The sequence below is a fragment of the Podarcis vaucheri genome (assembly GCF_965113315.1).
Source record: "Podarcis vaucheri genome assembly, chromosome: 13".
NCBI classification, from domain to species: Eukaryota; Metazoa; Chordata; class Lepidosauria; order Squamata; family Lacertidae; genus Podarcis; species Podarcis vaucheri.
In genome coordinates, this window is record NC_138751.1 from 7,036,963 (window position 1) to 7,064,839 (window position 27,877).

General features: G+C 49.5%; 2 protein-coding genes across 3 annotated transcripts in view; both read right to left on the reverse strand.

The window, feature by feature from the left end:
* Positions 1–843, reverse strand: part of THTPA (thiamine triphosphatase) — a 61,620-nt gene extending 60,777 nt beyond the window's left edge. For both annotated transcript variants that reach the window (XM_082197845.1, XM_082197844.1), the window contains exon 1: positions 643–843. The gene's annotated coding sequence lies outside the window, so the exon portion shown is untranslated. The remainder of the gene's footprint in view (positions 1–642) is intronic.
* Positions 844–5,325: 4,482 nt separating this feature from the next.
* NGDN (neuroguidin) lies at positions 5,326–20,187 on the reverse strand. The gene is made up of 11 exons (XM_082197831.1): positions 20,046–20,187; positions 17,782–17,841; positions 17,609–17,680; positions 14,207–14,344; positions 11,733–11,817; positions 11,570–11,622; positions 9,639–9,762; positions 8,952–9,120; positions 7,283–7,439; positions 6,114–6,177; positions 5,326–5,476 (listed from the first exon to the last, which is right to left on the reverse strand). Exons 1-11 carry the CDS (start codon positions 20,094–20,096, stop codon positions 5,457–5,459), a joined length of 993 nt encoding a protein of 330 aa, XP_082053957.1. The 5' UTR covers positions 20,097–20,187; the 3' UTR covers positions 5,326–5,456.
* Between the last annotated feature and the right edge of the window lie 7,690 nt (positions 20,188–27,877).

Genomic DNA, 27,877 nt, shown 5'->3' on the forward strand with positions numbered 1-27,877 from the left:
AGTACTGTGTCCAGTTCTGGGCGGCACAATTTAAGGAGGATATTGACAAGCTGGAATAATGTGCAGAGGAGGGCGACCAAGATGATCAAAGGCCTGGAAACCGAGCCTGATGAGGAATGGTCGAGGGAATGGCGTAGGTTTAGCCTGGTAAAAAGAAGACTGAGAGGAGATATGATAGCCATCTTCCGATAACTCGGGGGCTATCACATGGAGGACGGAACGAGCTTGTTTTCTCCTGCTCTGGATGGTAGGAACTGAACCAACGCCTTCAAGTTACAAGAAAGGAAATTCTGACTCAACATCACTCCACCCCTTTCACCTGTGGCCCCACCCACCAAATAACCCCCCATTTCTGTCCTATAGAATAGCAACCATTGCAGAATCAAACTGCAAAATAAAACGTCTGGCCAATTTACCTAATTTCCGTATCTTCCCCATCATTCAGAATTTTGCGTTTTTAAGTTCAAGCTTGGACGACGACCCAGTGCAAGCACACCGAGTGATATATCTGATCTCCCCCCAACACGGCTGCGGACAGGCCGGAAGGGCTCATCATGGCCAATTGCCCAGAGACAAGTTAAATGTGGCTGCTGAGCTAAGAGCCATGGCCTTTGGGGCAGGCTTACGGTGCTATTAACTTACCACTGCGGGCATGTCATGGCAGCCGAGCGACAGGAACAAAGCAGACCGAGCGAGGAGAGAAAACAAACCAATAATTCTTTACTGAGTTAAACAGGGGGAAGAGAAGTAAACACAAGAGGGTTGTCTTTCTGCAAAGAGGACACCTGCAAATCTGTTTTCCCCCTCTGAATTTTAGGGACGCAGTCGCTTCCCCAGGCCCCTCGCTGCTCCTGGACTCCATCTTGTTTTCCACCATTGCAGAATATCGCATGGGGCTTCCTAAGATAACCAAAATAGCAGCTGGTCTCAGCGAGGGGCTGAGGGGAAGCAGCAGAAAGTCTCTCTCTCTCACAAACTCAGACCCTCAAGTTTTGCCACTCCAAATATCGACTGTTCCTCGTGGGAACAGACCCTCACAAGAGTCGGTGGACTTTCCCTCATTGGAGGTTTTTAAGCAGAGGTTGGGTGGCCATCGGCCAGGGTTGCTTTAGCCAAGATCCCCGAATTGCCGGGGGTTGGACTAGATGACCCTGGGGCCCTTCCAGCTCGAAGATTCTCTTTTTTGTAGTGTGCAAACTATGGCATTAAAGGGATGGCTGAAGCCGTTGTCCCAAGGAAGGTGTTTTTGGTGGGTGAATAGCAGTGTGGAGTTTAGGGTGCTGGTCTGGGGGAGAAACTTGCTGTTGAACCCCCATCTCCCAGACTTGCGATTCCCAAAAACCAGCAGGCAAGAGACACGCAGCCTCCAAAGGAGGAGGCTGTAGTCTTATTCTCCGAGTCATGGGTAGGCAAACTAGGGGCCGGATCCGGCCCAATCGCCTTCTAAATCCGGCCCGCAAACGGTACGGGAATGAGCATGTTTTTACATGATTGGAATGTGTCCTTTTATTTAAAACGCATCTCTGGGTTATTTGTGGGGCATAGGAATTCGTTCATTTCCCACCCAAAAATATATATTCCGGCCCCCCACAAGGTCTGAGGGACAGTGGACCGGCCCCCTGCTGAAAAAAGGTTTGCTGGCCCCTGCTCTGAGTCAAAGAGTCCGCGATCCTGAGATTCCCCCATGCATGGACCAGACAAAGAAACGCCAAGTTCAAATCTCGCCTCGGTCACGCTCAGCCCGGCCTAGTCACAATCTCCTCAGCCTAGCCTACACCGCAGGGCTGTTGTGAGGATAACGGGGGTTTGCGGATGGGGGGAAACGGCGCTTGACGTGCCGCGAGCCCCATGGGGAGGAAGGGCGGAATAAAAACGCCTTTACAGCACGACTCGACGCACGTCAACTCGGAAGTAAAGCCCGCTGAATAGGACTGCCAGGGCGGGTAAAACGCAAAAAGTGTTTTTAGCAAGTGCAATTGCTTTATAGACCTTGCATTGCAAGAGTTGCTTCCTAGAATGTCTCCTGAAATTTATTATTATTAATACGGGATTGCAGCCTTAAATACAAAGGCAGCACCCCTTCAGAAACGAAGAGCAATTCCACAGATGTCAAAAAGCAGTAAGGAACAATCAGAGGGTGGAGGGGCGAAAACCTGGATATTGTGGGTGGGGGGGAAGCCAGCGACCCAGATGTATTTTATTTCAAATGGAAAACCCTTATGTGTTTAATGATATCACGCATGGCCTCACACTGGCCCTGTGGATAAATTATAAAATGACTTTGTCATGCGGGCTTTTCATTGCATGCCCCCCCCCCCCCCGCTTTCCCAATGCTTTTGCACTTGGGGAATTTAACGTACAGACGCGGGATTGGGCTTGCGAGGGGCAGGGTGGGGGAGAAGGGAAGGGGCCAGGAAAAAAAACAAACTGCAAGGCAAGAGAATTTATGAAGAAAAAGAGAGGGAGCAAAGAGGGAAAACCGGGGAGGGGAGGGGGAAAAATAACAACGGACGGACAGCAGGAAGAAGGCAGAAAGACAGAGAGCAATGAGGCTGGGGAGGGGGATGCAGCGAGAAAGAAACTGCAGCAATACATGGCACCAAATTAATTTGAGGACGGGAGCCGGAGGATGCGTGGATGGAATGAAAATGAGGCGGGTTGGGGGGGGGCAAAGAGGAAAGGAGTTGGGATACTGGGGGGGGGGGGAGAGAGGTCCCTGCAGCACCACCTGGAGGAAAAACCAGTAAGTGCACTGGGATTACAGAAATGGTGGCAGTGGGTTGAGGGCAGGGAGCGATCTCCCAGGGAAAAAAGCAGTTTATTCAAAGGTGGCTCTTGCTCTCTTGAGTATAAAAAGGCCTCGGGTGGACCAGGCTACAGAGCAGGGCCTCCCCACATATTTAGTATTTTATCTTATTGCATTCACAGCCCCACCTTATTCCTCTGAGGGGCTCAAGGTGCCCATTTAATGCCAATGACCACCTTGTGAGGGGAGTTAGCAACTGGCCAAGGAGCTTCATGGGGCGAGTGGGGATTCGAACCTTGATCTCCCCAGTTCCTATTCCAACACTTTTACGGCCGCCTTTCCCCTTGAGATCTACCAATGTCCCCCTTGTGACTACAGCCTGACCCCCCCCAAAAAAAACCTCTCCCTGCTTTATCCCAATATTTCATTCTTAAGTTTCAGTTCCGCCCCAAAAACCTGCTCATTTTCCCCTTCGCACCCGACCCCCATCGCCGATATTCAAACCACAAAAGGCCCCCCTTTATCCAGTCGTAGTCACGCCTACGAGCCCCCCCACTCTCTTGCTCTTAAAACCCCACTCCCCCCCCCACACACTCACGCCTCTCCTCGCCCCTTACCCCCATCATAATCCCCTCCCGATAAAAACCGTGCTAATGAATTAATCTATTTCTCCTTTGCACTCTGGTAAAGGTCGTGGCGGCCGATGCTGACTCAGGAAACCCATGCCTGGGGGTGGGGTAGGATTCGAGATATTGTGGGGGGTTTTTTGGGGGGGCGCAGGAGAAAATGGCCTCTGAGCTGAGGAGGGAAATTATGCATGTAGGGGAGGCAGAACAATTAAGATGCCCTTGCAATTCAACCCCCCCAACCCCTTGCAAACAGCCCTGGCTCCTCAATCCTGTGGAAATCCCTCTCTAAGCTCGCCGGAAAGCCAGCCCTCCCTTCTTCTGTCTCCAGCAGCGCCCCCCCCCCCAATTCCTCGAGTGTGTCAGGCGATTGATTTCCTCCCTGTGTTTATCGGATTCCACTTAGCCCGATCAGGGTTTAAAGCAGCGGAGGATTCCCCTTCCCGCTCCGGCCCCCCAAAACCAGGTCGATGGCATTGATTCTGCCAGTAGCTCTAAACTAGACAAGCAGGGTGGCGGGGGGAGAGAGAGAGAGAGAAAGAGACGTGGGGATTCCCGAATTAAAAAGGGGTTTCCTTGCTCAAGGGGAGGGAAAAAAGAAAAAGAGATAAAAAAAGAAAGGAGTTGCGAATTTACACGCCTCTTTTGACAGCGAGCAGAGAGGGAGGGGAGCAAGGCACACATTTTGTTGGGGGGGGGCATGGGGATCAACATGGGGAGCAGGTGTTAGGAGGGATCGAGTGGTTACGGACCCGACTGAAAAATATATTATTTAACTGTGTTGATTTCCATTCCAAATCAATGGTGTCCCCCATGGGTATCTGGGGGTTGGGGAGAACCCCCCCCCAGGTTCCCAGTCTTCATTTTCAAAGGGAAAAAACAGACCAAGTTTCTAGAATATGAGGAGAAATGAAAACACTATTCTTATTTATTGCATCTATACCCCACCTAGGCACGCAGGTGGTGCTGTGGGTTAAACCACAGAGCCTAGGACTTGCAGATCAGAAGGCCAGCGGTTCGAATCCCCGTGATGGGGTGAGCTCCCGTTGCTCGGTCCCTGCTCCTGCCCACCTAGCAGTTCGAAAGCACGTCAAAGTGCAAGTAGATAAATAGGTACCGCTCCGGCGGGAAGGTAAACGGCGTTTCCGTGCGCTGCTCTGGTTCGCCAGAAGCGGCTTAGTCATGCTGGCCACATGACCCGGAAGCTATACGCCGGCTCCCTCGGCCAATAAAGCGAGATGAGCGCCACAATCCCAGAGTCGTCCGTGACTGGACCTAAGGGTCAGGGGTCCCTTTACCTTTACTATACCCCACCTATTTTTCTCCAAGGAGTACAGTGGTGCCTCGCAAGACGAAAAGAATCCGTTCTGTGATTCTCTTCGTCTAGTGGTTTTTTCGTCTTGCGAAGCAAGCCCATTGACGGATTAGCGGATTAGCGCTATTAGCGGCTTATCTGCTGATCGGATCAGCTGATAAGCGGCTTAGCGGCTTAGAAAAAGGGGGGAAGGAAAAAAAACCAGCAGGAACTCACAAAACATTGTCGTCTTGCGAAGCAAGCCCATAGGAAATTCATTTTGCGAAGCACCTCCAAAACGGAAAACTCTTTCGTCTAGCAAGTTTTCCGTCTTGCGAGGCACCACTGTATACATCTTTCTTCTCCCCCTCATTTAATCCCAACAGCCCTGTGAGGTGGGGCTCCGCTGAGAGGCAGTGACTGGCCCCAAGGCCCACCCAGCAAAGCTTCATGGCTGAACCGTGGCTCTCCCAAGACCCTAGTAGTGTGACACGCTAACCAATGCACCATACTGCCTCCCTGCTGCTTCTTCTGTTTTGTGCGAGACAAACCAGCCTGCTCCCAGCTTTCTTTCTGATGCTTCCGCCCCATGAAGATCTCCTGCAGGCAGGTCTTTCCCACCCTCCCTTCACAAGATGGAAAGAAAAACACGACAAATCTTTTGGTTTTTTTTTTGACAGGGAAAAGAGAAATGAGCGCTTGAGCTTTATTGTTACCAAATCTAATGGATGTGAAAAATCCTGAGATATTGGGGGTTGCAGAGATCGGTCCCAAGTACTGTGTGAGGGGGTTATCGCCTCTTGCGGAAACCTGGGGTGGGGTAGAACGAGAAAGAGAAAGAGAGAGAGAAAAAAAGAGTGAGTTAGTGTAGAGGAGAGGACAGGATTTAGCACGTGTACACGGGTTATCTTATGCAGCTAGACCTCTGTGAGGAACTGGCATCAAGAAGGGGGACATGGGGTCAGGGGGGAAGACTCAGGTGTTACAGAACAGCTTCCGGCAAAGCTTTTCTTCCCTTACCCTCCAGGTACAAATTTTGCCAACCTGCTTTTCACTGGCCACATCAAGCAGCATGCGTTTAAAGCAGTACCCCCAGAACTTTATAAACACTTACGGCTTCCCCCAGAGACTCCTGGGAACTGTAGTTTAAGGGCGCTGAGGGTTGCTGGGAAACCCCTACTTCCCCCTGCCTCAAAGAACTACAATTCCCAGAGTTCCCTGGAAAGAGGGACTGAATGTTAAAGCACACTGGGAATTGTAGTTCTGGGAAAGGAATGATTCTCAGCACGCTTGACAAACAACATTTCCCAGGAGTCCTTCAAGGAAATTCCTGGCTGCCCAAGAGTGGTGTCATAGAGCTTTAAGTGTCGGGTTCGACAGGGCCTCTGTGCGGACGAGGGTGAGCTTCGCCTCGCCAAGAAAACCAGAATCTTTCAATGGCACTTGCCTCTTTTCTGCTTTCCTCGTTTCATGCTGACCTTTTTCTTCTTCTTCCTCTGGGGGCCCGAATCCTGAAAGGCGGGAATGCGAGGAAAGAAACCATGAAAACCTTACACGGAACTGCAGGCTGTCATCAAACGGCATTTTAAATCGCATCTTTTGACGCGCAGCCAGAGATTTTTGAATTGACTGTTAGCTGCTTAAGCAGACCGTCAAGCGACCCTTAGGTTTGGGGTTCACCTACACAAAGCAGGCCTAGCCAAGTGTCATTCGAAAAGTGAATGGCGGGAACATTTTATGGCGCCACCTCTCCAGCAACCAAGCGGGAAAGGACACTGGTTCCATTTCCGGGACGCAGGCAAAGCAGCACGATACTGCTTTGTTATTTACAACTAATCCAGAATGCGGCTGCTAGACTGGTGACTGGGAGCGGCCGCCGAGACCTCATAACACTGGTCCTGAAAGACCTACATTGGCTCCCAGTATGTTTCCGAGCACAATTCAAAGTGTTGGTGCTTTAAAGCCCTAAACGGCCTTGGCCCCGAGCGTCTCCACCCCCATCATCCCCAAGTTACAGGGAACCAGGCAGAGGGCCTTCTTGGTGGTGGCGCCCGCCTTATGGAACGCCCTCCCATCAGATGTCAAGGAAATAAGCAACTATCTGACTTTTAGAAGACATCTGAAGGCAGCCCTGTTTAGGGAAGTTTTTAATGTTTGATGTTTCATTGCATTTTTTATATTTTGCTGGAAGCCGCCTAGAGTGGCTGGGGTTTAAATATTATTACTAATTATTATTATTATTATTAAGTTGTTGTTGCTGTTTAGTCGTGTCCTACTCTTCGTGACCCCATGGACCAGAGCACGCCAGGCACTCCTGTCTTCCACTGCCTCCCGCAGTTTGGTCAAACTCATGCTGGTAGCTTCGAGAACACTGTTAGGAGGCCCCTATTCGCCTCTCTGAGCTATAATTCCCAGAGTTCCCACAGTCAGAAACGCACTAGAAATTTCCCCGTGGGAATCAATGGAAACCGTCAATCCACTATGCAAACACTTGCATCACGAACAATTTCCAGCGAACGCACTGAGTTCAGAAAGCGGGACTTGCATGAATACCTTCCAAATTTCTACTTTGTGTGATTCAGGCAAGAGCCGCCCACCCACCCACCCACGGCTCACCTCTCCCAATGGGGCTGCTGCCCCGGTCAATGCGGTGATGTCCCCGAAGTGGGTGAGGGAGCTGAGCTGTGAGCCCAGGTCCCCCACTCGTCGACGGCGCGCCTTCTCCTTCCGGGACACGTTGAGACGGACCATCATGCTCTCCTCGTAGTTCGTCCTGCAGAATGAAGCCACGGGGAAGGCAGGGATAAGTGTTACCAAAACTCAAGGCGACCGGCTTTAGCAGGTACGCTGCCTCTGAATGTGGCTGCTCCACCAGCCGCTGTGGACCAATAGAAAGATCTCTCTTGGACACACACATCCTGCCGCTCATTTGAACATGGAGATCATCTTCCTCGCAGGAAGAGCAGCTCAGAGGCGGGACCAGTTGCCGTGGGAACCACAAGCCTCTCCCCTGATAAGAGATATCCAGAGACCCTCTGAGGGGGCACTTCTGGCAGTTCCCAGCACCCCTCTGAGATCCAGTCGGCCTTCACTAGGGATTGCGCTTTTAGTGCCCTGTGGAACTCCCTGCCACTAGGGGGTTTGGCAGGAATCAACCCTGCCTACGTTCAGACGTCTTCTGAAAACTGCTTCAAAATGTGGGGGTTTTTCTTAAAGCGGCCAGCAGCTACCGAGGCTCAAACTCCAGAATCCCTGCACTCAACAGGGGCTGGACTACCCTTTGAAAGGCAGTCTCTCCAACCTTCCCACAGGGCCTGTGGCTTTTGCAGCTCTGGCGTGGAGCCCGGAAGCTTGATCTCCCAGCATGCTCCACCCTCTGCCTGAAAACAGCCCCCAGAATCCCTTGCAACACCCACGCTCCGCTCTGAGAAAACCCAAAACCCTCAGACCAGAAGAAGCGCAGAAAATTAGGCATTGTGTGGAGGGAAGATTCTCTTCGCTCTCTTTTCATACCAGAATCCATGGGTGATGGCTAAACTATGGAATTCACCACAAGATGTAGCGGAGTCCAAACCGGCTACAGTGGTACCTTGGTTAATCCGTTCCAGAAGTCCATTACAAAACCAAAGCGTTCCAAAACCAAGGCACACTTCCCCATAGAAAGCAACTCAGAATAGATTGATCCGTTCTGGACTTTTAAAAGCAACCCCTAAAACAGCAATTTAACATGGATGTTACCATCCAACGAGACCATTGAACCATAAAATGAAAGCAATAAACAATGTACTGCAGTCACACCATCAATCCGTCAGTCCACACAGTCACAAAAACTAAACAAAAAAGAGCCGCAGAAGCAAAAACGCAAAATAAATAGCAAAAACAGGCAGACCTCAGCGTAACACTCCAAACGGAAGTGTGGCACTCAAAACGGAGCACGTTCAGCTTCCGAAAAAAGTTCACAAACCGGAACACTTCCGGGTTTGCAGTGTTTGGGTTCCAAGTTGTTTGAGTACCAAAGCGCGTGACAACCACGGTAACACTGTATTTCCCACCACACCTGTGCCTCAAAATAATAGTTCTTGGGATTCACAAGTGAGGACAGCACGTTCGCGGGGTTTCCCATTTGCTGGACCACAGTGAGAACAGGCTGCTAGACGAGACTTAATCCAGCTTCATTGGGGGCTTCATCCAGCTCTTCCTGGCTTCTCACAGCCCTTCCACTTGCCAAGACACACTGGACTTCTGCCCCTCTCTTCCCCAGGGCTCCCCACCCCTCCAAACTAACCGGTGCTCATCCTCTCGGCTCTGCCGGCTGGCGTGAGCGTAGCGCCCTTCGCGGACCTCTTCCGGGGCATCCGAGTACTGCTCCTTCAGCTCCCGGATGATGGAGCTGCTGAGCGCTCGCTTTTTGGCCTGCTCCAGAAGCTTCTTCTCCCTCTCAGCTTCTGTTTCATCTGAGGCAAAGAGATGCAACAGTCTGTCACGGCCTGACCATAGCTGTCAACTTACAGATTTGAAAATAAGGGACCAGCAGCCTCGAAAATAAGGGATCAGCAGCCAAAATAAGGGATCAACAATTACTTTGATAAAATACGTATTTTGTTGCGCGCAAATGGCTTTAGATACCTATTAGGTCCATAAATTACCATATAGCATATATTCAACACAAAAAAACAGCAACAATTTGTTGTTGACAAAGGACAGCTGGACATAGAAAGGGCCCCATTACCTTCAGTAGCTTATTTAAGGGACATCATCAATAAGGGACAGCTTCAGGACATGGCGCTGGGATAAGGGACTGTTCCACCAAATAAGGGACGCTTGACAGCTATGGGCCTGATGCAGCCAACTACCAGCCGCTCAATTGCAGCCACTTCTGGGGTGGGGCAAGGGCAAATTTGCCAGCACCGCGTCCCAGCTCTGGTTAGCGATGCCAGACCAACCTTCCTCCACCGCCACCCAAATTGCATACCATAATGTACAGGAACCAGGCGGGGCGGGACGTATTTCCTGCTCCCTCCTTTGGACGCCCCCTTCCCAGAATTCTTTGCGCCACCAGCGGCTTCTTCATCTTCGCTCTCCTCCGAGTCGTCGAGCTGCAATTAAGAGAGGCAAATCACAAGGATCAAGCATTTTTTTTTAGTTATTACAGCGGTACCTCAGGTTACATACGCTTCAGGTTACAGACTCCGCTAACCCAGAAACAGTGCTTCAGGTTAAGAACTTTGCTTCAGGATGAGAACAGAAATCGTGCTCTGGCGGCGCGGCGGCAGCAGGAGGCCCCATTAGCTAAAGTGGTGCTTCAGGTTAAGAACAGTTTCAGGTTAAGTACGTACCTCTGGAACGAATTAAGTACTTAACCCAAGGTAACACTGTAAATGCCTTCTGACAGGACCTCAATTGGTTCAAGAACAGGCAAGGCCCCAACCAGCCATATCAATATTTGTTTGCCATGATTCTTCCCTTTTAAAAATAAAAGTTTGGTTGCTGGGATTCTTGAACACACAAGCCTTGGCCTGCTCCCCCGAGGCGTTATAAAATCTTTATTTATATGGTGCATATCTAGCATCTGGTGGGGAGGCACTGTACAGATGTAACAAGGAGGGCAGAATACAATCATTCAATGCCCAGTGTTTCACAATCTGAAAATGATACAAGCCTCTTCATTCTAAGCCAGCATGGCCAATGGCCAGGGGTGATGGGAGGCTGCTGTTCAACAACAGACAGAACTCAAGGTGGGGAGGGCTAATCGTAAAATACATCAAACCCCCACAAAATGGAGCTTGAAGGAAGTGGGAAACTTCTTCACGGGCCGGAGAGTAAGAAAGGGGAAGAGTGCCAACAAATACAAGAATTAATGTAGGAACAGGAAAGACCAAAGAAACAAACAAATGAAGCTTTTAAGTATATCTGAAGGAGCGTCTCCACTCCCATCGTTCTACCCAGACACTGAGGTCCAGCTCCGAGGGCCTTCTGGCGGTTCCCTCACTGCGAGAAGCCAAGTTACAGGGAACCAGGCAGAGGGCCTTCTTGGTAGTGGCGCCTGCCCTGTGGAATGCCCTCCCACCAGATGTCAAAGAGAACAACAACTACCAGGCTTTTAGAAGACATCTGAAGGCAGCCCTGTTTCGGGAAGCTTTTAATGTTTGATGTCTTATAGTATTTTAATATTATTTTGGAAGCCGCCCAGAGTGGCTGGGGAAGCCCAGCCAGATGGGCGGGGTATAAATAATAAATTATTATTATTATTATTATTATTATTATTATTATTAAGTAGTTTCTTAAAAGTGAAGCTCAGTCGGTAGAGCACGGGACTCTTAATCGCAGGGTGGTGGGTTCAAGTCCCACAATAGGCAAAAGATTCCTACATTGCAGAAGGTTGCTCTACATGAACTTCGTGGTCTCTTTCAACTCTACAGCTATGATTCTATGAATTGAGACGAGGCACACCTTAACCACTTGGAAATCTTGAAGTTTGCCACATTTTCCTAAGGGCTCATTTAAAAGTGATGCAGAAACGCACACATCAAAAGCAGTAATGATGTAAGAAGAATTGCATTTTTTTAAAAAAATCTTAATTCTAAACTAAGAACAAAAAAACCTGCTGAATTACAGAACCTTACTCAGATGTAAAGTCCCACGGTAGACAAAGGCTTCTGGTAAAAGTATTGCATTTGGTTGACATCAGAATATATGAGCTCTCATGCTCCCCGAAAAGGAAACTCCAGAGAACTGGTGCCACCACCGATAAGGCCCCGCCAAACAACAGGCCCTTCTATTTTGTGTCTCTCAAATGAGCAAGGACATGCCACTCCAGACCAATGCCAGCCCACCGCTACTTCTGGCAAACCCAGAAGGCCTTGCTCCTGAACCAAAGCTGCCCCCAGCACCCGTTTGTCATACCTTGCTCATCAGGTTGCCAGGATTCGGCTTGAACCGCAGTGGGTCGTTTTCGCCTGGAAAGAAAAGTGTCCCGGGATTGCAAATTAGGCTGCACTCTCGGAAGAGCCCTAGGATTGCCTCCCTCCTCCCCACTCTGAAGCTGCAAATGTCCGCATGTTCTCACCCAGGGCCCCTGTGACGGCCGCTTTCACAAGTTTGTCCACCTGGTACTTCAACTTCTGGTCAATGGGACGCATCTTCTCCAAGACCTGCCAAGATGTCAAGGACAGGGAGGGGTCAGCCTGCAGCCTGATCAGAGACAGACCCACAATTCGTCCAGCTCGGCAGCGGGAACAGCGAGTATCAAATACAGTGGTGCCTCGCAAGCCGAAATTAATTTGTTCCGCAAGTTTTTTCTTCTTGCGAGTTTTTCGTCTTGCGAAGCACGGTTTCCCATAGGAATGCATTGAAAATCAATCAATGCGTTCCTATGGAGACCGTCCGGGGACAGAGGGGAAGTGCCCCTCTGTCCCCTCTTTTGAAGCAAGGGGCTGCGGGGAGAAGATAGCTTCTCCCTGCTGCCCCTTGCTTCAAAAGAGGTCCGGGGACAGCGGGAAGCGCTTCCTGCTGTCCCCGGACCTGGGGCTGTGGGGAGAAGGTCGCTTCTCCCCGCTGCCCCTTGCTTCAAAAGGGGTCCGGGGACAGCGGGGAAGAAGCGCTGCGCTTCCCACTGTCCCCGGACCTCTTTTGAAGCAAGGGGCGGCGGGGAGAAGCGATCTCCCTGCAGCCCCTTGCTTCAAAAGAGGTCCGGGGACAGCGGGGAAGACGCGCTGCGCTTCCCGCTGTCCCCGGACCTGGGGCTGTGGGGAGAAGGTCGCTTCTCCCCGCTGCCCCTTGCTTCAAAAGAAGTCCGGGGACAGCGGGGAAGAAGCGCTGTCCCCGGAGCTTGCGTGGCAAGCTTCGTTTTGCGAAGCAAGCCCATAGGGAAATTCGTCTTGCGAGGCAACTCGAAAACGAAAAAACCTTTCGTTTTGCGAGTTTTTCGTCTCGCGAGGCGTTCGTCTTGCGGGGTACCACTGTATACAAAGAGTCACCCTTAATCTGGAGGTGCTGGTGACTGAAGCAGAGATGTTCCACGCAGAACAAGGGTCTTAACACTGCGCTGCAGACCCTACAACTCGGCCATGCAGGTGGAAAGACCAACAGGTATCCCGCATGCAGGTAAGATCGAGGCACCATTAGCGAGAGGGAAACTAGACTGGAAGGATGGGAGATTGCCTGCTCTTGATGGGGTTCCGCTCCCTCTGAAGGAATGGGTACTTCTGGGTCCACTGCTGTCCCTTGAGGCTCAGGTGGTCAAAGTGCCTTCCATCCGCTTTGGCTGGGGGCCCAGCTGTGCCCGTCCTTTGGGCAAGGATAGACTAACTTCTGCCGTCTATGCTCTGGTAACCTCCAGGCTAGATTACTGCAGTGTGTTATACATAGGGCTGCCTCTGTATATGGTTCAGAAATAATAGGTAAAGGTAAAGGGACCCCTGACCTTTAGGTCCAGTTGCGAACGACTCTGGGGTTGGGGCGGTCATCTCGCTTTATTGGCCGAGGGAGCCGGCGTACAGCTTCTGGGTTATGTGGCCAGCATGACTAAGCCGCTTCTGGCGAACCAGAGCATCGCATGGAAACGCCGTTTACCTTCCCACCGGAGCGGTACCTATTTATCTACTTGCACTTTGATGTGCTTTCAAACTGCTAGGTTGGCAGGAGCAGGGACCGAGCAGTGGGAGCTCACCCCGTCACGGGGATTCAAACCGCCAACCTTCTGATCGGTAAGCCCTAAACTCTGTGGTTTAGACCACAGCGCCACCTGTGTCCCTCTCGGAAATAATAATAATAATTTATGATTTCCCTAGCCACCCCGGGCGGCTTTCAACAGAACATTAAAAACAGAATAAAACTTCAAACGTTAAAAACTTCCCTAAACAGGGCAGCCTTCACAGCCTTCAGATATCTTCGACAAGTTGGATAGTTGTTTATTTCCTTGACATCTGATGGGAGGGTGTTCCACAGGGCGGGCGCCACCACCAAGAAGGCCCTCTGCCTGGAAACGTCCAAGTAGTGCAGAATTCTGCAACCAGATTGCTCACGGTTTGAGGATATAAAGCCAATCCTGGCTACCAATTAGTTTCCAAGCCCAATTCAAAGTGCTGGTTTTGACCGATAAGGCCTTCGTTGGCACAGCACCACAATGCCTCAAGGACCACCTCTACTCATAGGAACCAACCCAGGCCCTGCAATCAACATCTGAGGTCCTTTGTCATGTGCCTCATCCATGAGAGGTTTGGAGGGCGGCAACACGAGAAAGGGCCTTTACTGTGGTGGCTCCCCATTTGTGGAATACTCTCCCCAGGCACCTTCGTTACATTCCTCTCCCCGGAGGCCTTTAATGATCTGTGACCTTTAGAAATGGGTGGGATGTTTCTAACGTATTTCTTTTTTCCTGTGTTATCTATGTGAGCTTTTTTATTATCTGCCTGGCTGGTTGGCTTCAAGATGCTCTGGGTCGCCCCGGGCAAAACAAAGCAACTAACCAATTCAGTAAGGAATCATCACTGCAAAAGGTTTCCCCTATTCCAGGCCTCCTTCCCCCCCCCCCCCGCCTACCGTTCTGGTTTCCACCAAGCGCAGCAAGGCAGGGTTGTCGGCCAGGGAGTTCCCCGAAGTTTTTTCCAGGATCAGGTGAGAGAGGTCTTGGAGATAGAGGAGCAGCAGCTGGTCTTTCACTTCCAAGAAACTGAGGCCCTGGGAGTGAGAAAGAGTAAGGGATGGTTTTGGAAGCGCATGGGAAATCTGGTGTGGCACGGATTCTGGCCATGACAGAAAAGCTAATGCATAAAGTTCATTCACACAGAGGTATCAAGGAAAGACACACGTTATTCAATCTGGTTTGACTTGGTTAAATATATAAATGGGGGAGCAGAGCCCTCTCCCCCAAAACGCCAACAAGAGAAATTATGGGAGATTTTTAACTGGAAAGAAAGTTGGCAGAAATGACTGGCAGAATTCGAGATCAGGGAGAAGAAATGGCGGAAGAAGACTGGAAGAAATTTAAAGACTATCTGCAGAAATACTGTAAAATTAATGAATGTTAAAATGATGTTGGACTGAAAATAAGTGGTTTTGGTATTAAGGCTAATAAGAATATGCAAATATAGATAGTTATATGGATGAAAATTTATAGTTATAATAGGTTAAGAATATAGAGTAAAGATAAATGAAAGAGGGTAAGGATTTGCTGAAAGGATTTAATAAACGGGAATACAAAAAGGGGAGGTGTGAGGAGGTCAAGGAAATAAGCAAATGAGCCTAAAGATATGGATTATTTCTTCTTCTTTTTTCTTCTTGTTTAAATGTCTGTTTTTTCTGTATTTTTTATTATACTGTTTTTCTTTTCTGTAAAATCTCAATAAATATTTTTTTTTAAAAAAAGACTTGAAGTCAGAGATCAGTGGCCAGTACCTTGGGAATTCAATGGTATTTTCTTTACGATAGCCTTCTCCCACGCAGGTGCCCCTCCCCTAGTTTTGGACTACAACTCCCATCATCCCTCGTGAGAGGCCATGATGGCTGGGACAGGTGGGAGTTGCGAGTCCCATAATACTCAGTTTGTACTAACCTTTGGATCTCCCTGCCTATTGATTCCAGGCAGGGGCCTTTCCTGTACTGTTTTCCGCACTTGCTAAAAACATTTTTTAGGCAAGGCTATCGAGACATGCAGAATGTTGATGCGTATTTTAATCTGCCTTTCCATTTAAAATTGATTCTGATTATTTCTTGAATGTTTTATCACCTTTAACAATTATTTAAACTGAAATTTTCATTTTTATTCTTTCTGAAAAAGGCTTTGAGGTATTTGCGAAAAAAATAATAACCAAGTGGTATATGATTGTTTTTGAAACAAAATTAAGTAGAAAAGTTTGTCCATATAAACAGGCAGCTTGTTATTTACCGTATTTTTTGCTCTATAAGACACACCTTTTCCCTCCTAAAAAGTTAGGGGAAATGTGTGTGCGTCTTATGGAGCAAATGCAGGCTGCGCAGCTATCCCAAAAGCCAGAACAGCAATCCCTCTCACTGTTCTGGCTTCTGGGATTTAGAATATTTTTTTTCTTGTTTTCCTCCTCCAAAAACTAGGTGTGTCTTATGGTCTGGTGCGTCTTATAGAGTGAAAAATACAGTATATATCAAAGCAGTGCATCATAAAATCATTCAAACTTCAGAATTATAAAACTTGGGGGAGGGCTGCCTTAGCTCAGTGTTTCCCAACCGCTGTTCCGCGGCACACTAGTGTGCCGTGGAACTTTGCCTTGTGTTCCGCGGAGGCGGGCGAGTCGGGCGGTGAGAGGCGGGGCGGCGGCGGCGAGCACACGCGGGGCGGCGAGCGAGCGAGCTCCCACATCCCATCGCCGCTCGCCACCTGGCCTGCGCATCCGCTCGTTACTGGGCCTGCCCCAGGAGGTGGGGTTGCGGGCATCACGCCCTTCCCCACGTGAGCGGGGAATCCCATCCGCCCCCACGTGAGCGGGGAATCCCATCTCAGCCCCCACGAGAGCAGGGGAATCCCATCTGGCCATCTCAGCCCCCGCGAGAGCAGGGGGAATCCCATCCGGCCATGCCTCCTGGCCAGCCAATCGGCTGGCTGGAGGGGGCGTGGCTTGTCCTTTTTAGGGCCGGAGCGGAGGGGGCTCGCCCTCTCTTCTCCGGCTAGCCCCATCGCTGCTCGCTACTGGGCCTGCGCATGCTCGACGGCACCAAGCAGGGGCCCTTGGCCGTGCCGGTGCCCACCGTGCCCGCCTCCGCCCAGGAGGGCGGCAAGCAGCCACCGCCACCACCACCCCCGCCGCTGCCCGGCAACCGCGCCGCCGCCCCCGGCTCCCCGCAGCGGGTGATCGTGCAGGCTTCGACGGGCGAGCTGCTCCGCTGCCTGGGGGACTTCGTGTGCCGCCGCTGCTACCACTTCCCATTGCCGCTCAGCCTGCGCGTGCGCGATCGTGCCTTCGGGATTCCCTTCAGCAGGCATCAAGCAGCCTGCCTCCCTGCTTTTTCCAATTAAGGGAACCTCCACTCTCCTGCCCCTCCGTGTTTCTCACCCCAAAGCCTTGTGGGCAGCAGGAAGTGGGGCCGTCCCGCCTCTACCCCACGCCGGGTGGCTGCTGACACGTCCCTTGGGCAGGAGAGGCATCCGGCTGGATGAAGGCAGCGACGCCAGGGGAACGAAACAGCACGGCAGGTCTGAGTTGGCGCCTGGAAGGACACAGACTGCACTGCATTCCACAGCTCCGAGGCTGGCAGGTGAGTGCGTGCACTCCTCTCTCTCATTTTATTTAATGTGCATTTTAGAAGCATGTGGAAATATCCTGCGTCATCAACCACTTTGGGGAAAGTGTGCGTGTGTGTGTTTGGGGCTAGATTTCATGCATGCCTTTTTTTAAAAAAGTTCTCTTCCTGCTTCATCCACATTCACCCCCCAAAAGGCCATTTTCTGTGTGCTGAATAAATTCTGCAACTCAAATGGCACGAGGTGCCAATGCATCGGGGCTGTGGAATTTATTCTGCTTGCAGAATTCTGCAACTCAACCGCATTTTGATGTTTAAATGTTGTATTTTAATCTTGTTTTTAAGTTATATTTCAATCAACTTGTTTTATTATTGGTTTTTTTTATTTCAATCAACTTGTTTTTTATTATTGTTTTTATTTCAATCGACTTATTTTTTATTATTTACTATATTTCTAATGGTGGTGTGCCGCGAGATTTTTTTCATGAAACAAGTGTGCCTTCGCCCAAAAAAGGTTGGGAAACACTGCCTTAGCTGAATGCTCTGGGGATTGAGGCCTGCCCCAAAGCTGGAGCACAGTAACGGGAAGGGCACTCTTCACGTGCTCAGAGGCACCTGCCTTTTTGGGGGGTTTCACATTACCATACCAAGAAATGGAGCAGTCACAGAGAAGCCAGGGCCAGGTGCGAATTAGGCTCCCCACCCCAAACTCCTCCAAGAACAACTCACCTTCTCGGTGGGGTAGGCTCCTGCCCGAACCTTCTGCGCCAGAGTCTGTACATGATGGGTCACTGCAACCACCTGTCCCCCAGCAAGAGGCAAAATAAGAAAGATTGTGAAGCTTAAAGAGGGATGGGAGATGGGATGTCTGCCGGGAAAGGGAAAAGGAAGGTGTCCCTCACCTGGTCTTGGAGGGATTTCAAGAGGCCGAGGGCTGCCGGCAGATCTGCTTCCACTCTCTCCTGGCGCAAGGAGGAAAACAGAAAGGAGGGGAAATTTTCAAAATATGCACCTCTCCCCTCCCAAAGCAAGCGGGGAAAGCAAACTGGCCATAATATGGTGAACCACCCCAGAACGCACTGCCACAGCTTTTAACGAACCAGAAAGCGCTCCAGATATGGAAGAAAAACCCCACCAGGAACAGTCAGCCGCCAGAAATGATGGAGATTTTGGTCCAAAATCTCTGGAGAGCAGAAAGTCGGGCTTCTCTCCCCCATCATCCTCTCACCTGCCTCACTGCTCCCAATACCAAAACGCACAATTTCCTCATATAAAAGTCCTCTCTGTTAGAACCTCATCCCAAAATCCCTTGGTAAAGCATATCCGGCCACCGTCACCCACGCCATGGCCCCATCCACACAATGCTTTTAAATCACTAACTGTGGTTTGTTAAGGGTGCTGCGACGGGTTAGGGGACTTCCAATTCCCCTCTTGGAGCTACAATTCCCAGAGTTATTTAAGGGGAAACCGTGAACGGCTGCTTAAAGCGGCGTCATTGTGCTTTAAATGTGTGGTGCAAACATGGCCTAGATTAACGCAACGCATTCCATGCCTTAAAAAATGGTTCTGAAAACATTCTGAAATGGGTCTAAAAACAATATATAGCTGTAAACACTTGACAATCATTTAAATGATTGCTAATCAATTTTACAGACGATTTACCTACTGAGCAAAGATTAATTATATCAATTCAACCAAACTATATTTTGAATTCCGAGGGCACCCCTGATTTTGGGAAGCTGAAATTCTACAAGCCCCAGTAAAACATGCACAGAGTTGCACTGCTCATTTCTAAAGTGAGAGGTACAAAATTTTTTGGTTTTTTAAATTACCTTTGCTATTTAGTTACTAACCAACAAAATTAGCTTTAAGCAGGTTCTTCTAGGTATGAGAGATTATTATCACACCTATATAAAATAAGGAACTTGGATGCTTTTTTTTTTACACAAACACCATTTCTACTTCCGTAGAGATAACAGAGAGATAAATCAAATGAGAACCCAAATGAAAAGGGTTTTCAAAAGGCAGGACAGAAGAAATAAAGAAGACAAAACTGGACTCATTCTAGCCTACAGGATATCCTAATATCCTCCATCCTGAAGCCAGCCAGGACCCCATTTGTTGGGATCAGCAGTTGGTAATGGCTTAAACCCCGCATGGCATTCTTTAATCAAAAGCATCATTCTTTTAATATTAAAAATCTCTAAGAGGAGTTACCAAGGTACAACACTGAAAAATAAAACCACTGTAAAATCAAGAGCTACGACATGAAGACCGACAAGAAGAGCGTTGTTGGCAGCTAGACTGGTGACTGGGAGCGGCTGCCGGGACCACATAACACCGGTTCTGAGAGATCTGCACTGGCTCCCAGTATGTTTCCGAGCACGATTCAAAGTGTTGGTGTTGACCTTTAAAGCCCTAAATGGCCTCGGTCCTGTATACCTGAAGGAGCGTCTCCACCCCCATCGTTCAGCCCGGACACTGAGATCCAGCGCCAAGGGCCTTCTGGCGGTTCCCTCATTGCGAGAAGTGAGGCTACAGGGAACCAGGCAGAGGGTCTTCTCGGTAGTGGCGCCCGCCCTGTGGAACGCCCTCCCATTAGATGCCAAAGAGATAAATAATTACCTGACATTCAGAAGACATCTTAAGGCAGCCCTGTTCAGGGAAGCTTTTAATATGTAACGCTGTACTGTTTTTAACATTGATTGGGAGCCGCCCAGAGTGGCTGGGGAAACTCAGCCAGATGGGCGGGGTATAAATAATAAATTATTATTATAAATTATTATTATAGTTGTAAAAAAGGAAAGAACATTTTAAATGGGGTTTTTTGTGGGAGGGGTGTGTGTCGGTAAATGGTTTGTTCTGTTCTTGTTCTTACTGCGTATTTTTGCATTTTTATGCTGTGAGCCAACCCGAGACATCCGGTATACAAACTTAATAAACAAACAAGCAAATGCGCATACAATAAACAACAGAGTTCAATAATCTTATGGGGCCTGGACAAAAATGGGGGGAAGTTACATACTGGCATCATGAAGCAACTGAGCTGGTGTCAATTCAGGAACGTGCCTGCAAGAACAGAGAGATCAGAGCAAGGCCCTCTGCACATGCTCAGGGGCACCCTTGCCTCGATCCCCGCCCCTCCCTCGCCCTTTCCCCTCCTTACCCCCAGGTCCAGAGAGGCAGGCGGCCCAGGCTGACTCTCCGCCATGGCCATCGCTCCTACTCCCACGTGGAAAGGAAGGAGCCTCCGATCATCTGGGGTGGAACACCCCGCCTTCTTTGAGGGCGCGGACCAATCAAAACGTAGCCTCCCCCCCTTCGCGAGAGTTCGGGCCAATGGTCGGAAGGCTTCGGCCCCGCGGGAGCCCCTTCCAGCCAATCGCGCGGAGGACGAGGTCCAAGGCGGAGCCGCGAATGTCCGTGTGCGAAGGGGCCTCGTCGACTTCCGCCTCTTTACAAAGAGGAACGCCCCGTTGCTATAGAAATGACCAATAGCGCCCGAAAGGCCGCCTCCTGCGGGGAACATTTGGCCAATGAGGCGACAAGGTTTGGGGCTCTCTGGCAACGCTGGCCAATCAGAGGCACGGAGAGGCGGTTGCGAAGCGAAACAGAGAAAAGAGGTGCGAGCAGGATTCTGTTGAAGAGGGGCGGGGGAGGAGTAGGAGGCGGGGATTCTGATCGCAGCAGCCAATTGGAGCTTGAAACCCGCCCCGCGGGAAACACGTAGCCCAATCAGCGGGACCTTCTCCGATTTACAACTCCAATTCATAAAAGAGTTTTGCGTTGAGAATCGGAGTGGTTGGAATTCACGTGCGTTGCCGGGGGTTGGGCTAGATGCGCTTTGGGGGTCTCTTCCAAGTCTACAATTCCATGAGGGTCGTGCAGTCCTCTGGAGGTCCGCCAAAACTCTAGCCTAAGGATTTTTTTTTTTTAATGCTGTATTTTAATACTCTTTAATACCTTGGCCTGGCTGATGTGGTCCAAAGAAATCAGAAGAATACGTTTGGCACCAGGTTGGCTGCAGGAGATGCTGGAACGAGGTATACCAGGAACCATGCAACCATCTTAGGGACTCCACTGCGGATTTGTGTAAAATTTACTCCTGAGCCTTTTCTTGAAGTAAATCGAAGAAGGCAGCAGAGGTTTAGCACCAGAGCTTCCCTTCTCCTAGGTGGGCTGCCTTCCCATCTGCCCCTCTTTGTTGATACAGAACCGCGATCAGTACAGTCACACAGTTTGTTGCATATGTCAGGTGAAGATGTGGCCGATCATTTGTTAACAGCAAAGGTCATAAAGGTAAAGGGACCCCTGACCAGTAGGTCCAGTTGTGACCGACTCTGGGGTTGCGGCGCTCATCTCGCTTTACTGGCCAAGGGAGCCGGCGTACAGCTTCCAGGTCATGTGGCCAGCATGACTAAACCGCTTCTGGCAAACCAGAGCAGCGCACGGAAATGCCGTTTACCTTCCCGCCGGAGCGGTACCTATTTATCTACTTGCACTTGGACGTGCTTTCAAACTGCTAGGTTGGCAGGAGCAGGGACCGAGCAACGGGAGCTCACCCCGTTGCGGGGATTCGAACCGCTGACCTTCTGATCGGCAAGTCCTAGGCTCTGTAGTTTAACCCACAGTGCCACCCGTGTCCCTTAGAAATTACTAGAAATTACTTTTTTCTTCCACTTTAAGGTCATTGAAATTACTTTTTAAGGAGTGACACTGATTGCGGCACGAGCTTTCGTGGACCGGAGCTCATTTTACCCAACTGCAACCTTACAGCAAAGAACACCATGAAGGGTTTAATCCATTGCCAACTACTGTTCTTTTGCAAGTCTTCACTCACCATTTATTACTGGTGAGACATTTTTATTCCGCCCTTCAAAGGAGGTGGCATCTGTGATGCGTGCCTTCTGTGCCCCATTTGACTTCACAACCACCCTGCGCAGTAGGCCCGACAAGAACAAACACAGCTATTCTGTTCTTCGTTTTATCTCGGTCTGGAAAAACGTACCACCCACAGACCTCTCTTGTCACGTGTACAGCCGCCATTAAGAAACCCTTGACTGGAGCAAGCGAGCAACCATTTTTTGCGCTTAGAAAGTCTGGGATAATTACAGCATAGCGGGACTCTGGTCTGTTGTATGTTTAGCACGATGTTTAAATCTAGGGCCAAGCTGGCAGCGCAAGTGGTCCTCGGTGCCAGGCCTGCAGCCGCGAGGACAATGGGCAGGTACCACCCGAAGGCCCAGCTGAGAATGTGCCTGGCAAGGGCTGAGGGTGTGGAGACCCCCATCTCTGGCAGAGTCTCCTCTGAAGCAACGAGCGAGTGATGTCATGGCAGCTAGTAAAAAGTCAGAGAGAGAGACAATGGGATGCCAGGCATTCCTTCCCCTCACCTCCTGCTTCCAGGAATCTGCATTGCTATTGTTCAAATGCTAAATTTGCTGCCAAGAACCCCAATCCCCCCTCTCTCTTCTTGGCTGTTCATAATGTCCCCCTCTTGCGCCTTTCCAGAGGCTGCTTGCGCACTCTACATTTAAAGCACACACCCCAAAAATACAATAACTGGAACTGTAGTTTCCTCCCTCACAGAACTACAACTCCCAAAATGCACTTCCCATGATTTAAAGCTACGTATGTCCTTTAAAGAAGCCTGATCGCCAAAGAATGGATGCTTTTGAATTATGGTGCTGGAGAAGAGTTTGGATTTGATATCCCGCCTTTCACTCCCCTTCAGGAGTCTCAAAGCGGCTAACATTCTCCTTTCCCTTCCTCCCCCACAACAAACACTCTGTGAGGTGAGTGGGGCTGAGAGACTTCACAGAAGTGTGACTGGCCCAAGGTCACCCAGCAGCTGCATGTGGAGGAGCGGAGACACGAACCCGGTTTCCCAGATTAGTGACTACCGCTCTTAACCACTACACCACACTGGAGGAGACTCTTGAGAGTCCCATGGATAGCAAGAAGATCAAACGCATCCATTCTTAAGGACATCAGCCCTGTGTGCTCACTGGAAGGACAGATCCTGAAGCGGAGGCTCCAAGACTTTGGCCACCTCATGAGAAGAGAAGACTCCCTGGGAAAGATGGAGGGCACAAGGAGAAGGGGACGCCAGAGGACGAGATGGTGGGACAGTGTTCTCGAAGCTACCAGCATGAGTTTGACCAAACTGCGGGAGGCAGTGGAAGACAGGAGTGCCTGGTGTGCTCTGGTCCATGGGGTCACAAAGAGTCGGACATGACTAAACGACTAAACAACAACAACATGTCCTTTAAATGTACGGTCTGTGTGCAGAGCCCAGTCCTCGCCCTAGAAACCCCCCCCCCAAGTTTTGACTCATTCTTCGATGGATTTATCATTATCAATAATAAGTCAGTTGTTCAGTTGCTACTGTGATAGGAATTTTATGGTTTTAGATATATAGTAATGTTCATAACTGCACATACATAGATCAGTACAGGAAGGCAAACCTGGAACCATTTTGATTCCTAAACTGACCAAATCCTTTCTCTGCAAGGTTAAAAATGGAAAAGCCTCCCCATTGTCTCTTCCTTTAATCTGTGTTTGAATAAGGTGTGAGCCTGTGACCTGGCCCAGGAAATAAGTATTTTAGCATTACAAAAGAATGGCCAGGCTCCCCAGAAAATCCAATCAAGTAACCTGCTAGACAGGAGATAAACAAGGAGAAGAGAAAAACAACATTTAAATTTCTGTGATGTAGGTGGGATGTATCTGAGGGGTGGTCTTAGGTTACACCCCTTCTGTGATGTATGCATAATGTTTCTGGGGGTGGTCCTGATCTAGAGAAGGGGAATTTCAAAAGTCTTTATAAGGCCTTGCAGGCCATTGTTCTAGGTCCTCTTCCTCTCCTGCGTGTGAGGGGGGTACCCTGTTGCAACAGATCAATAAAGATCAAGCTTACTAGCTGCTTTGCTTCTCAATATTCTCTGGTTGGCCTCTGTTATTTTCTCCTACCAATAGGGAACCTATGTAAGGACTCTATATGGGCTCTTGGATACCCCATAAGGGAAAAGGGCATATTTTTATTTACAACACTACCAGCATACGACGTCTCCAAGCGGCTTGCAAAATGTTAAGAGCATTAAGCATAACCTAAAATCCGGGGTGGGGGGAAGTAACCTTAGAGGCCAAATCCAATAAAACAGCAGCAGTCTTGATTTAAAAATAAATAAATGTCCCCACCTTCCGTTTGGCTGTTTCCCGCTTTCATGGGTTTAGCCTCCTACGTGAAAAATAATAATTGTGAGTGTGCATTAAAAGAGGGAGAGGGGTTTCCAAAGTGGAAGGAAAGTTTGAGAGAGGTGGATCAGAGCATTCACAGAGGGTTAGCCTTGTCGCTGTTTCAGCTCTCCTATAATATGCAACGACGACGCAATGTCAATGATTGAGAACCTTAATAAACCACTGATAGCTGGGTGGAAGCTGCAAGTATTTAAGTATTTCTCAGCAAGGGCAAAAATGCAGAAGGTATTACAGCCACCCCCATTTAGGGTCCTCACAATATTTCATTCTCTCTCGACCACGTCCTCCACCCCCAATATTCCTCCTTCCCTCTGGCCGTTTCTTTCCTCCCCCCTGAGCTCCCCCATAACTTGGCCCCCTCCCAGCAAATAACATCCCTTTGGCCAACCAGAAGATGACATTACTGCTGTTCGCAACTCTGGCGTGCTTTATCTGCTTGATATTTTCGAAACAAGCACACCGGGGCTAAAAGAGGCGAATGACGGTCGCCTACGCCTTATACCAGTTTAGACAGTCATCTGGCTTCTCCCCAAAAGAGCCCTGGGAAGCACCCTCCTGGTCCTTTCTGCTGGGCCCTTCTGTTCTCCCCCAGAGCCATTACCCATCTCAGGAGGTTGCTCTGGGTATATAAGGCAAGGCCAGAGAGAGAGAGAGAGAGAGAGAGATTGCTTCAGACCACCCCTCCATACATCATACATACATCACAGAAAAGGCGGTCTACAGCAGAAATCTGAGTGCGTTGTTTATCTTGTCTGGCAGGTTACCTGTTAATGCTCACTTGATTAGATACCCTGGGAAGCCTGGCCAGTCTTTTGTAATAATAAATACTTAGTTCCTGAGCCAGGTCACAGGCTCACCCTACTCAAGCACAGACAGACATACCCTTAAGACCGTATTTGTGAAGGAAAAGACAATGGGGAGGCTTTTCCATTTTCCTTTGACCTTGCAGAGAAAACATTTGGTCAGGTTGGGAATCAAAAATGGTTTCAGGTCAGTCTTCCTGTATGTGCTTGGTTGGTACATTTATGAACATTTGTTATATATCTAAGATTTTAAAATTCTTATCACAGCATCTAATAACTTTTACATGATCTTTATTTCATGGTTAAAAAAACCCCATTGGTTGCAAATCACTTTGGGACTTTGTTGAGCAGAAAGCAACAAGAGTTGCTGGTGTTTGCAAGAGGGGGAAGCGCTCTTGCGTTCGAATCCTGCTTGCAGGTTTTCCACTAAAGCAACTGCCTGCCCACTGTGGAAACAGGAAGCTGGGCATACCTGCCTGGGCATAGTCGGCCAATTGGTGCCAAAGAAGGATAGAACTTTTTTTATGTATGCCACAACAGCAGCAAGAATACTCATTGCAAAGTACTGGAAGACACAAGATCTACCCACTCTGGAAGAATGGCAGATGAAGGTGATTGACTATATGGAACTGGCGGAAATGACTGGCAGAATCCGAGACCAGGGAGAAGAGTCGGTGGAAGAAGATTGGAAGAAATTTAAAGACTATTTACAGAAATATTGTAAAATTAATGAATGTTAGAATGATGTTGGATAGAAACTAAGTGGTTTTTAGCTGCAATACTATAAGGGTATATGAAAAATGGATTACTAATAGGTAAAGATTTAATGTTACAATATTTTAAGATTAAAGATTAGGATAAACAAAGAGGGGAAGGATTTGCTGAACCAACAAATTGAATTGGAATACAAAAAAGGGAGGCGTGAGGAGGTCCGGGAAACAAGCTAATGAAAAATAAGTAATGGAAAGATTGAGTTGTTTTTAATTATTTTTATTTTGTATTTTTCTTTTTTCTATTTTTATTTTGTAATATTTGGGAAATCTTAATAAATATCTTAAAAAAAAAAAAGGAAACAGGAAGCTGTACTAGAGGGGACAATGGCTCGATCCAGCCAGCGCCTCTTATGTTCCTACGATGTGCATAAACCTTACGAGCCCCTTAGCCCCTTCCTGTTTCGCTTTGCAGGCGGATTCATTGGCGGGTACTTAAGTTGCTTCTTGCCCGCGAACGTGACCCAGGTGCATTTTAGCGGTGGTCTGTGCTGGCATCCACACATGCCCCGAGTGCTAGCCTTGCCTTGGCCAGCATGCCGCGCGGGTGGCGCAGTTGTGTGGCGGTGCAACGCTCCCTCCCGCTGACCTCTCACTCTTTTCCTGTCCTGTCGATGCCTCTGCTCTATCCTGGCTCGGGAACAATAGCCAGGCGCATAGTGCCAGGGCACGCCAGGAATCCCATTGTCGTCTCTCCAGCCCACGTTTGGCCTTTGTTTCACCTGCCTATTGTTTTCGAAGGCAGAGGGGGGCATCTTGCCAGGGCTTCAGGAACAATAGCCAGGCGCATAGCACCAGGGTGTGCCAGGAATCCTATTGTCGTCTCTCCAGCCCACGTTTGGCCTTTCTTTCACCTGCCTATTGTTTTTGAAGGCAATGGGGGGCATCTTGCCAGGGCTGCCCCCCCTCTTCCCCATCCCTCTCGTTAGCTGGGGACTCCCTTAAGCTGCTTCTGTTTGGTGTGGGGTTGTTTTTTGCATGGTTTTCGTGCCAATTACATTCCCAGCTGGGCTCCTGGAACAACCTTTCCCATTATCCTCGCAGCTGGAATTCTGGCTCCAAAAAGTCATCAGGCAGGGGAGAGAAATGGCTCATTTGGGGGGAAGCTGGGAAAATTGGCTTCTCGGAGGTGTGAGCGTGCGTTACAGACCGCCGAGTCCTGCGCTCAGATTTCAAAATGGGGGCCGCGTGAGGCCTGGTGGTCCGAACAGGGTGTGCGAGGAGCGCTGAAGGCTAGGACTTCATGTGTCTGTCGGAAGAAAACTGGGGTGCCTCAGGGTAAAGGACGGGGGTCAGGAGCCAGGACTCCTGGGACCTTTCCTCTCTCCTCTCTGACGGAACCAGCAAAGCCTGAAGAGCAGGTTCAGGAGGCGAGGTGACTGGGCAGCAGGCCTTGTGGTTAGAGCAAGCTTGCAGAGATGTCTGCTTTTTTAGCTCAGCTTGGGATGGCGATGCGAATTCCTGAGATAATTTTTGCGGTTCAGGGCTGTGCTTCTCAAGTTCTCCTGCCCTCCGTGGGTCACTTGAGAAATGACATACAGTGGTAACTCAGGTTACATATGCTTCAGGTTACATACACTTCAGGTTACAGACTCCGCTAACCCAGAAATAGTGCTTCAGGTTAAGAACTTTGCTTCAGCGTGAGAACAGAAATCGTGCTCCGGTGGCGGGGCAGCGGCAGGAGGCCCCATTAGCTAAAGTGGTGCTTCAGGTTAAGAACAGTTTCAGGTTAAGAACGGACCTCTGGAACGAATTAAGTACTTAACCCGAGGTCCCACTGTATTCCTGCCTGTCGTGGCAACTGAATTGCTAGGCTCCTAATTGCGTCTTTATGGTCAGCTGAGCGATGCTCATGCGCCGCTGGTGTTCAGGGCGCACGGAGATGGAGCCCTCTTCCCGGTTAGGAGCCAGGGCGAGAGGGTAGTCGGGTGCAGTGGTTAGAGGAGGAAAGGCAACTCAACGCAAAAACACACAATTTCCAGAAACGGAAGACTAAGTAGCAGGGCCAGTTCTTCAGAGGCGTCCGGCGTTTATCCCTCCTGCTTCTGCTGAGGTGGCCAGGGCGCTGTGGAAAAAGAGAGCACCTTGGAAAGGCTATATTTGTGCCGCGCATTTGGACAGACAATGGACACATGGGAGCAGAGGGTGGGGGGTCCCAGGCGAGA